This window comes from Electrophorus electricus, chromosome 20 (assembly GCF_013358815.1).
Source record: "Electrophorus electricus isolate fEleEle1 chromosome 20, fEleEle1.pri, whole genome shotgun sequence".
Classification (NCBI taxonomy): Eukaryota; Metazoa; Chordata; class Actinopteri; order Gymnotiformes; family Gymnotidae; genus Electrophorus; species Electrophorus electricus.
The window spans coordinates 6,958,338-6,970,466 of NC_049554.1; the positions used below are offsets into that span (position 1 = coordinate 6,958,338).

At 37.9% G+C, this 12,129-nt stretch overlaps 1 protein-coding gene across 2 annotated transcripts in view; it reads left to right on the forward strand.

Annotated features, from left to right (window-relative positions):
• The first annotated feature begins 5,722 nt into the window (after nt 1–5,722).
• col2a1b (collagen, type II, alpha 1b) overlaps nt 5,723–12,129 on the forward strand; it is a 60,145-nt gene continuing 53,738 nt past the window's right edge. Inside the window, exons 1-4 of one of the 2 annotated variants that reach the window (XM_027016573.2) lie at nt 5,724–6,060; nt 9,542–9,748; nt 11,192–11,208; nt 11,638–11,670. In XM_027016573.2, the coding sequence (XP_026872374.2) occupies nt 5,967–6,060; nt 9,542–9,748; nt 11,192–11,208; nt 11,638–11,670 (351 nt within the window). In that variant the 5' untranslated portion in view covers nt 5,724–5,966. Of the gene's footprint in view, nt 6,061–9,541; nt 9,749–11,191; nt 11,209–11,637; nt 11,671–12,129 lie in introns of both variants that reach the window. The other variant, XM_027016574.2, reaches the window with a different exon arrangement.

The window sequence follows — 12,129 nt, forward strand, 5'->3', positions numbered from 1 at the left end:
TGTTCATTTGTGCTACCACACTGGGAAGAAACTGTCAAATGTAAGCAACATTTTCTAAAATAATGTCAAATATTGCTCAAATATTTTTACCGATTCCTTGTCAAGGCTCGGGCCTGTTACTGGGGCAACAACACCTCTCCTATGTCAGGTTCATTCTTCCTTGACGTCATGGTTCCCATGGCAATGCTGTCTGTTTTGTCTATATCCTGGTTCTGCTTCCTTGTGCTTTCTTGTTTTGGTTTTGATCTGTTTCGCCCCTTTGCTTGTATCCCCGCCTGCATTATGTTCACCTGTGTCTTGTTAGTCATCATTAGTCTCTGTATGTAAGCCCTGTGTGTTCTGTCAGTCTTGGTAAAGTCGACCTGGCTTGCGTTACTGAGTCTTTTGTTTATTGCTGTATGTTTCTCCTGGTTTATCGGATTACTGCCTGTGTCTCGAGATTACTCTCTTTGCCTTTCCCTGTCTGTTTTGTTTGCGTCTTAGACTGCTCTGTGAATATTACCTTGGCATGTGTATGGACTACGTTTTTAGACTGTTCTCTATTGAACAGCCTCCATCATATTGTATTCGCACCCAGAACCTGACACCCCAGTTTCCTACGCCCTGCTATCTCAGTGTAATTGTGAATCTGGATACACAATGGTATGGATGAGTAAGAAAATGAAATTAAGATGAAAAAATATATATTGATTATTTAATTTAATAATACACATGCACTGGGAAACAAAATCCCCCAAAACAGGCCTAACGACACACAAGACATGAAAAGCAAACTGAGTTTCTGAAACATTTTTCCACAGCACTGTACATTACCAACTCAAAGATGCTGCATCACCGCTCAGGACTCTGATTTTCTGATTCCAACTGGTCTTGAACTTTGCTTAGTTTTGTCAAGAAGATGTTTCAGACATCATCTCTATAATAAAATATCACAATTTGCTTGTAAAGTTTATTTGAAAAGGAAAGCACCTGCAATCCTCCATGTCCTGAAAGATTGTAGCAGTAAATGTATGTCGTATTTTACTCTGGGCCGTATACATTGCCTTGCAGCTTTCAGGAACTAGTTTCCTCTCAAATATAGATTTTTTCCCAAAAGATAATATAAACAACATCCGTTGTTCTTTCATAATGATTCCCTCCCAAAAGTTGGGACACCCATCTTATTTCTCTGCTGGTTTCAAAAGGAAATGTAGGTATCACTTATCACGACATACTCCACATAATCAAGTACTTAAAAGATTTGCCTAATCTTCCTGATAACTGTTTATTTTTCTCTACAATGTGCCTGTTCCCAAGGCACAGAGAATAATAACCAATATCTAAACCTAAAAAATCTTTTGAATGAATATTTACATTTCCTCATACAGTCAATTTGATATTTTATTAGAAATATGATGACTGAATATATCTATTGCACCATAATATACCCAACTTGTTATCAAATTACATTTTTAATGCGTTATGCAGGAACTTGTGGAAATATGATGGAAAATGTCCTATGGTACTGCATGTACAGAGGTTTGTTATCCAAAAACGCACTAATTCTTGCTCTGTTAAGGTATCTTCTAGGTGATGAATCATTCTAGGATGTATGATATTGCTTTATTAGCTGTTGCTTGGAAGCCTCTGTGCTATTTTTCTCTCACCAACTGCTTTGCAAGTTTTCTAGATGTTCAGGCAATAGAAATCTCTTTTACTCATTTGCACAACATTTAAGAAATCATCTAACATGTTAGACCTTGTCTGCTGGCGCTTTATTTTCTCCTAGGTTACCCTAATAACCCTGTGGGCAGCTTCATGCCAAAAGGCTCCATAAATCTCTTTGATCATTACTCGTTCACAGTGAATAGAGTTTACTGAGATCAACTGCTAAAAAGTTTCTTCCTTTTTGTCAATTAAATATTTTAAACTTCAAACTCATGGATTCCCATTCATCAGGCAGAAATGCTAACACTAGAGATGGGAATGATAACAGCAGAAATGAGGTTTCATTCAAAATAAGCCCATTAATCTATCGGTGCCAGGTTTCAAGGGTTGCTATTTTTATCCTCGGTTATTAAAGTGTGGCAAGCTAATTTTCAGTAAGCATTGCACCATTGACACTAGTTGACATCACTATAAATCATCAGGATGCAGAAGCGTCATTTATTTACACGAAACAAAATACGCAGAAACTATGGCACTCACGTAGAACAAACCATTGCAGAGTGATATAAATGATGAACGATAAACAGGTAGAGATACAAAACCATAAGCAGTAACATGAACAACAATGAGCACGCACAATGACCAGCAACCACTCTACAAAACACAGGGGTTCAAATACAGACATAAATGACACAAGTCAGAAGATGCAGGTGTGTGATAACAAGGGGGCCGTGGTTACGAATAAGGGGGCGGTCACAGAGAACAGTCAACAGTCGCATCTCCACTAGCATCTTGCAGACCGTACCACGTGATGTGTGGGTAGGGAAGTGTACCGTTACAGTAGTGATGGTCATACAGCAGAAGAGCGCCCTGGTGATCGATGTGGCGATTCAAAGTGATATCAACATCAGGGCCAAGGAACACGAACAGCTCGAGATGCACCAAGAACTGAGAGAAGAGCTAGAAAAGATGTGGAAGGTGGAAGGTGGAACTTCCAAAAGAAGTTCTAACTAATACCAAAAAAGAATGAACTTAAGAATGTGGGATAAGTATGTCATGGATTAAACATCCATGTAACCTGTTCTAAGTTAAAACATTGGAAATACGTTCTGTTTGTATGACCCCGACTGGATTACACTACAACTTTTGGCTTAGTTTTTGTCTCCATACTCCTCCCTGTCTTATGTGCACAACAGGAACAAACCAAATAAAAAACAACAAACTGTGAAATTTCACATTTGTAGATGAAATGTTTGTTCGGAACAGTTGGTATGTTCTTAACTTATAGGTCTTAACTGTGTTTCTAATGTGAATGCATTTAGGACCTATGTACGGGCTTTGGGTTTAAATAACTTTAACTTTTTAAAAACAATTGTATTACATTGATTATCACAAGGATATGAATGTCTAATTATGTAATAATTAAATCTAATTTAAATTCAAAATAGTTATATGGTGCTAAATAATTGCTGCTCCTTTGCATTTCAGTTAATCCAGCTAGCTCTGGGAAAGATAACATCTTAATAGCCATTGCCAAACCAGTAGCGATCTCAAAAGCAGTATCGCATTAAAAGCAGTGTAGCAAAACTATGAAAATTCCCAGAAGAGTGTGTGTGTGTGTGTTTGTGTATGTGTGCATATGTGTGTGTGTGTGTGGAAGAAAGTGTACATTCTGTAGGAGAAGAATGGAAGAACAACATTTGCTGTTTCTTGTATGCCTTCCAATTTTGGCAACATAATGCAGCGGCTGCTATAAACTTAGCACTATCAACTTTAGCAAATCTCACTGCTGAATTCTAAAATGTTTAAAATTATCCATATATCTTTATGCTAACGGATGGCATAGGTATCTTTGTAATGTGGTTCTTATATGAATGATGTATTAATTTGATAAATTAACCACTTAAAGGGGTATCGAGAATAATGTAAGCCTCATCGTAACTAAAAATGCAGTGTGTTTACAAGTTCAGTGACTAGGATATATCTTTACAGTTTAATAACCTTTTACCTTTTAACTGTATTAAATATTTGTGGATTATTTTGGTTGCTTACAGCACTCATTATGTGAATAGATGTATGGCTTGTAACTGTATTAAAACAGTGTAATGATGAAGGTGTTTAAGGAGTTACTGGCTCATTTTGTTCCAGCCAATGAGGGATGTGGCCCTAGAACAGCCAGAACAGCTGCTCCTGTTCCTAATAAAGACTTAGTGGGGGGGCATGGTTCAAAGTTGAGAGGTCAGTGCCTGCACAGAGAATCAAAGACCCCTTGTTCAAAATACTAGAGCTATTTCTCTATTAATGTGTTTTTAAACGGTGCTGGATGATACACAAATGTCACCCACAAAGGAGCAATGAAGACAGAGGGCTACATGCACATCTGTCAAACAGATTTTACAGTAACAGGTTCGTGTCTGTGAAAGAACCAAATCCCTGTCTCCACTTCTCTCTTTGAGGGGGTTCAGTATCTATGTCCATGTGTGTGTAGGTGGGGTGTGTGGTTGATTCTTGGCATTGTTGAAGTGTGGAAAATGCTCACTAAAGTGGTTTGCATAACATTCTTTTATCTAAAATTCACTCATGTGCAGTGTGTTTTGTTTCAAAACACACTGCATTTTTCAGCTTCATTGGCTGCTTCTGTCTGTGCAACACTGCCTCATCAAACACCAAAACAAAACAAAGGAAATTCTAATCTCAGAAACCCAGTTGCCACTTAAGATATTTATTTTGTTTGCAAAATAGAAAATAGAAGAAAAAAGAAAAAAAAACCTTGTGCACATACGTTCACAAGCTCATGGATACGATGCTTCTAAAGATCCTTCCAGAATTTGTGCACAGGGAAAGCGAGATTATCTTAAAATTGAGAAATTCAGTGCTTCATAATACAGAGAATTCATTTGATTAATGGAATCGAATGTGTTAAAATATCCTCTAAAGTTTCCAGTGGGACAATAGTGAAAAAAAGATGTTTGGTAAAATTGTTCATCTTCTATCACCATTTTAACTATGCAAACTAATAAGGAGCAAACTAATCTTAAAATAATCTTAAACTAATCTTAAAATAATATTAAACAGATCTTAAAATACATCAGAGACTAAATGTACAGGGTTTGTTTGTTTGTTTGTTTGTTTTGTACATTTATTTATTAGCTTTGTAATATTTGTCTTATGTCTTTAGGATTCCTTTTGGCTGTGCTGTTATCTGGTTTTCTCTGGCCTAGTAGAGTCTCTGTTAATAGCAGGGTTATGGTTAGGGTCAACCCTAGCAGAGTCTCTATTAATAGCAGGGTTATGGTTAGGGTCAACCATAGCAGAGTCTCTGTTAATGCTGTCATCATAATATTTGCATGTTTACATCTTTAACTTCTCTTTACATATACCGCCTGTCATGATACAGTATTTAGTTCTGTGTAAACTTCACCCATTTCGCCTTTGCTGATAACTTAAGCATACAGTGCTGTTTCATCTTCTCCAGGATCTTGGTTCATGCCATCACTGGGTCACGCCATCACTGGGTCACGCCATGACTGGTCATGCCATCACTGGGTCATGCCATCACTGGGTCATGCCATGATTAGTCATGCCATCACTGGGTCATGCCATGATTGGTCACCCCATCACTGGGTCATGCCATCACTGGGTCACCCCACCACAGATTTTTCTCTTGCTTGGGTCCCCAAAAAGTGTGAAATCGATTTTTTTAAATTAATTAATTGATTAAAATCGAAAATTAAATAAATAACTGTATTGTATTTAAATAAGGGTCTTTATTCACAGTGTAAATCTTAATCTCCTTTGCATAGAACAAAATAATTTAAAATAAACATTCAATCATAGTATCCATGAACAGTAAAGCCATTGGCTAAGTACATTTAACTAAACCTCTATTCAAATGACTTAATCTTTAAAGCTAGACCTTAATTTATGCTTCACTGCAGACTGAAACCTAAGTAAACTTTTGGTATCAGGGCAGCAAAAAAAAAAAAAAAAAAAAGTAAATGTACAACTTAACAGTTTAAGTCGTATTTCTAAGGTGGACGTCGCTGGAGAACGATAGCTGAAGCGAGGATGGGAGGGTCACAGGACTCGGGTTTCAGGACCACAGGGGGTAGGGGTGGGCTTTTACTTGAGAACGTGCGTAGATCCATTGAACGTTCAGTTGTGCGCCCATAAAATCACGCTATATAACCTGGAGGACTAACAGAAGAGGGGCTACGGCTGGATATCCTATTAGATCCGCAAAACGGACTGGACTGGCCGAGAGGACGGCGTCTGCTTCCACCGTCTCTCTCAAAGCCTCGCATGTCTAATATTTAGACATGTACCGCTTTCTGGATTCGAGGACTGTACTGTTATGTTTGGCAGCACATATTGTGCTTTTAGCGGTTGTCAAATGTCAAGAAGAAAGTGATCGTAAGTTAGCTGCTTATTGCTCTTTTATATTCACCGTTGTATGTAAAGTGCATCAATCAGCTGGAAACATGAGAGTGGATAACAAAATGGTTGTTTATTGTGTGCAGCTCAATAGCGTTCTTCTCTTTATGGGAATCATAAATCTTGGGAATCTTCGGTGGAATCTGAACCATTACCTGTTATTTTAGGCTAAGGCCCACTGAATATTTGAAGAGTAAATCAAACGTTTCGGGGGCTTTTTAACTTAGTGCCTCCACATCCCAACTTGCTGCATACTTGCAATAACTGCAACTGAGTCTGGGGGGATACGTGCGCGTATTCTCCTTGAGGTTATAGAGTACGTAGGCGAAAGCGTTTTGCTTTGATTTTTAATTTGTTATTTGTTATTTTTCTGTTAGTCTGAAAGTATTTGCGGTTGACTTGGCTGCTTTTTTGTCTTCAGAGGCATAACTTAATGGGGTGGGGAGGGGCCTCTGGGAGAAATTCCACATGGTGGTTCATGAAGCTTAGCTACGCTCCCTGGACACCTGCGGGTACACTGGATCAATTCCGAGTGTTTTCGGACTCTCTCTCTCTGTCTCTCTCTCTCTCTCTCTCTCTCTCTCACACACACACACACACACACACACACACATACACACACTCGCTCTCTCTCTCTCTCTCTCTCTCACACACACACACACACACACACTCGCTCTCTCTCTCTCTCTTTAAATATCTTATACAGTTAGAACAAGTTTAAGTTTAAGAAGAGGGAAAATGATTACGGTTAATGACATTTACCAAAAAACGTTAACATTCCTGCAGTAAGGGCAAATCTAGGCTTGCTATAGACTAATCCAAACAACAGATGCACACAGGAATTGTCTGCATTCTGAAGAAGAAACGTTATATGTCATACATGCATTTTTCATTGAGGGCTTTAGGTAAAGCTGGTTTTCAAATACAGAATGTCTGCTAGTTTTAATTGGTAATATACATTTATATATTAATGTGGCTTGGGAAAGGAACCCAAAGTAGCAGACAGATCTGAGTAGCTAAAAAAGAGGCATGAGCTCAGGTTACTGTTGTAGAAAAGCCTGAGGACATAATGCAAGTCATTCTTTCCTAAGAGCCACTTGGGGAAATATTTCAGGAACGCTAAGAAATCCGAAGGACGTTAATGCATCTGGATCATTTGTGACTAGGAAGCACAGCAGCAGTTTACCTGATGGTCATGGCCAGCATTCAGCAGTAGGGCGTTAATCACATTTTAATCAGTATAAAGTGCTAGGAGTGATGGACCAAAGAGACAGGCCTCACAGGACACTGCAGTGGTTACAGAACTCAGTGGAAAAATCAACCACCTGTGTTCAATTTTGAGATTTCTACTGTAGTTTCCTCCTCAAATAAAAAGCATTGAGAGCAGTATGGTGGAAATTCAACTGGTTAACTGTTTTATAGGATGAAGAATATAACAATATGACACATTTGATTAAATTTAAAGGCCTGTAAATAGAAAATATACAATAACTTAACAAATTGAAGTGTTACTTTTGTGATTTATGTATCATGCATTGATTTATTTAAGTATTATAAAAGATAGACCAAGTAATGAAGTATTATTTTATTTTAATTCCTTGTTTAAGTATTATTATGCGGGAAGGCCTAAAGCAAAGGGAATGAAGGCAATCCTTTCTCCATTCTTTAACGTGTTTGAACTGGCATCTTACCAGTGGTTTCCTGTGCACTATACTTGGATTTGGTATAACCGTGAATTTGCCCAGTCTTTAGCTTTTAGAAAGCCCCCATTCATAGGAACTGGGATCCTTAAGTTACCTGCAACTTACCAGACTGGGAAGATAAACAAAACTACTGCAAGTTTCCTTTGATGTCCAATTGCTCTTCCTCAGCATTGAGTACTCACACTGTGTGTTTCTGCAGCGCTTGCCGTTTCTGAACACTCGGTATTAGGACACACTGTAGCTGTGCAGTTTTATCGTCCTTCATGTCTGATCACATGACCACCTGCCAAGCCACTCCTTATACAACAGTGACACTGACACATGTAAATCTGCATCAGTAATGCTGGGGAGAATACACTCGTAATACTGCTACACCCACTACCATGCAACTGCCATGTCAGAGTCACTGTGTTAATAGTGTCCATCACCTGAATGGTATCCAATCAGCAGTGGTCCTGTGTTCAAAACCTGACCAATGATGAATGGGATAGTGACACACCAATCAGCAGTGGTCCTTGGTCAAAACCTGACCAATGATGAATGGGATAGTGACACACCAATCAGCAGTGGTCCTTGGTCAAAACCTGACCAATGATGAATGGGATAGTGACACACCAATCAGCAGTGGTCCTTGGTCAAAACCTGACCAATGATGAATGGGATAGTGACACACCAATCAGCAGTGGTCCTTGGTCAAAACCTGACCAATGATGAATGGGATAGTGACACACTTTGTATGGCAACAGAAGAGCTCCAGTCTGGACTGCGCACCTATACCTTGCACTTGCAGATGGGTGTGTCAAATGTGCAGGTAGATTTTAATTGTCATTTTAACATTTAGCAAAATACAATACTAATTTTACCCAAATTATGCTTATTATTAAAAAATACATTATTTGAAAATGAGTCAACCAATTTGCGCATCTATTTGAAAAATCTTTTTATGCAAGTGAGTGCTGAAATATTGTAGATTGTCAAATTCTACAAATTGCAGACAGAGGAACTGTGATTAATACAAACTGTGGACATGATATTACTACTGGGACATTATAACAGCATTTTTTAAAAATTCTGTAAAACTTTGAGAAATTTAGCAGGATGTAAAGTACTGGTATTATGTTAAAAATTAGTTGGTCTAGACATTCTAAGGAGAGGCAAAACTATGTATAAGACATGTAATGTATAAAAAAATACTTGTTATTTCTGCTGAAATGTTTAATGAGTATGTAGATCTATAGTGCACATAATTGTGTATTGATCTGATCTCATGGATTTCTGCGCATAGGGTTTTTCCCCACAGCAGAACATATGAAGTAAGCCTAGGATCTTCCTCAGGCTTTAGGATCAGGATTAGGATCAGGATATTTCATTATCAATTCAGGAAATGGGTTTGTAAGGGAGTGTATATTAATCTAATTTTGTACTGCCATCTTGTGGTGCATATTTGAAATGCACTTCATAGGGCAGAGAATTGGATTATAATTGGGTTTCAGCTAAGTATTTTGTCTGTGTTCTGTGTGTGGAGTTCTCTTCTTTAGTAAATGTACTTATTTTTACACTTTTATGTTATAGTTTTAAGCATTTGCACTTTTGATATTTTTTAAAGAATATGTTGCCAAATGAAAAAGTAAAAATATTTACTGCCATTAGTTTCAGAATGAGCATGCTAAAAAATCTACTTGTATCCACAGTTATAACATGACCGTTGCCTGTTGTGTATCTTTCCCTTTTCCACGTGTCATGAATGACACATGCAGAGGATGCAGGTAGCTGTACACAAGATGGCCAGCACTATAGTGATAAGGATGTGTGGAAACCAGAGCCATGTCGCATTTGTGTGTGTGACATGGGCACAATCCTGTGCGATGAGATCGTCTGTGAAGAGCTCAGGGACTGCCCCAAACCAGAGATCCCATTTGGAGAGTGCTGCCCCATCTGTGCTCCTGATCAACCTGCTTATAGTGGTTGTAATTTATTTATTTCACACTTACATAAATAAATTACATAACAGTTCATATTGTTGATTTTGGGCTAAAACGCACCAGTACAATTCATATAATGCCTTTTCTTGGTTTTTATATATGTAGAAATTGAACGGTGCTTTTTATTCTTCCAAATTAACAAATGAAAGAAAGACAATGATAACAATAATAACAAATCCAGAAATTTAGCAAAACTGCTGCCTTACTGTCTTCACATTTTCTCCCTACATTGCTTTGCTTTGGCTTCTTTTTGTTTGGCTGACATTCCAGTTCCAGTATCATGGCCACATGTGGGAGTCATTATGGAAAAACTAACTTCAAATGGCATAGCCTAGCATTTCATCAGCAGTCCCAGAGCACAGTTCTCCTACTTTATCTATTGGAAAACAAGGAAATTCTATGATTCCTTCAAACGGTTCAGGCATTTATGTCTCAAAATTATGATACTGATATAAAATTCAGTTAGTCCCATACTTAGTTGCTAAATTTAATCTATGCCATAAGACATTTAAGAGAGTGTAAAATTAATAGTCACTGTGCAGAATTATCCATGAGACTTATTGTCCATTTAAGTTTAATTTTTGTAAAAGCTGTCATCGGTCAGCGTACATTGCGTGCATCAGAGTCAAAATGGTAGGTAAACTTAGCAAAATATAGAAGTTGTTTTTAAAATTATATTTAATTTTGTTTTCACCCTTTTCAGATTAAACTGGCAGAGATTTATGCCTCACATAACTACAGCAGATGAGCATGAAAGCTGAGACTACTGACACACGGAAACCCTTAACACTACAGTTAATCTTAACAATACAGCACCTTCGCAAAACTTGCCTTCACCTAAATGCTTCTGTATTGGCCTAATTAATTTATGTTGGCTGCTCAGTGAAAAGCAAATAAACTGGAAATAACCTGACACTTTAGGTCATGACAGTACGGTCATGCGAAATAGTGCATGCTACTCTATTTCTCCAATGGATGGAGACTCAGGATATTGTTTCTACATTAGTAGAATTCAACATCCATGTATTGTACATATTCCACATTAATATAATTCAAAATCTGTGTATTTCACTTAGTTCAAAGAAGCCAACCAGCTTTACTCAGATGATAATTTTTCAGTTGCTGCTTCCTAATTTATTCCAGTGCATTGAAACACTGGAATATGCATTTGGTATGCATTTATCATTAAATTACACTTCATTCTGCTTGAAAAAAATGCACACTATTAATGTTAAAATGTACACTACTAATGTAACACTATTAATAAGCCAACCTCTGGATCTCTGGGGATAGGAAGGTAGTGCGGTCTAAAAGTGTGATTGAACATTTCATCTGTGTCCTTCAGATTTATACTTAAAAGGAGTGTTTGTAACATGGGTACTCTGACTAACACTATGTTTCTTCTCTTCTGTGTGGGAACCACAGGAGTGCCAGGTGCTAAGGTGAGCCCCTGCAGAATTACTGTCTCTGTGAAAGGATATTACTGTGCTGCAAGCTATGATTAGCTCCCAATGTCTGCCTATGTTTGAGCAGCATGGAGCCCTGTGATATATTGTCTATGGTGATATAGTTCTGCAACATCTTCGTAACAGAATTGGTGATTTAGAATAGAAATCTTTAGACCGTAATGAAAAGGTGACGCTCAGAAATTCTAATTACCTTACCCTAACCGTAACCCTAAGTTGAGTTTTTTAGTGGTGGGTTTTTCCACCCTCCCTTTACTAGTGGTGACAGAGTATGCAATCACTTACAAAGGAAGGAAATGAGCATTTGAAGACACAACCTCTGCACAAATGATTTGAAAGTTTTATGAAAAGGGTATTTTTTAAAGATCATTTGTAATCTTCTGTTGCCTTTGTGCTTCTCAACAGGGGCAGAAAGGAGACCCAGGAGACATCACAGATGTGAGTCTCTGTACTGCCTTGGTCATAATTCATTATATGATAACTGTGTATAATGGTTCTTATTATCTTGGACACAGTCGTAGACATAATCCTAATCTCTTAATCATGTTCTTGCACTTTTGTGCATTTGCGTATGCTTGTTTAGGTTGCATTCATAAATAGAATAGTTTGCTAGGGAAGATACTGAGGAAGGTGTCATTCCAGCTAACCATATGGCAGTACTTTCATAGGCTAATAGGACATACAATTAAGCTTCATAGACCAAACAGTCTGGAAACTCACTTTGAAGTAGATGACACAAAGCACAGATAATTGGGGGCTTGTCATTTATGCTTGTTTGCTCACACTGACTTTAACTCCATCCCATAATGTCTCATCTTTTGTAGCCCAAGAATCTGTCCACATCTGTCCATTACTGAGCAATGAACAAACAGAATCCTGTGAAAATCTGCAACATTT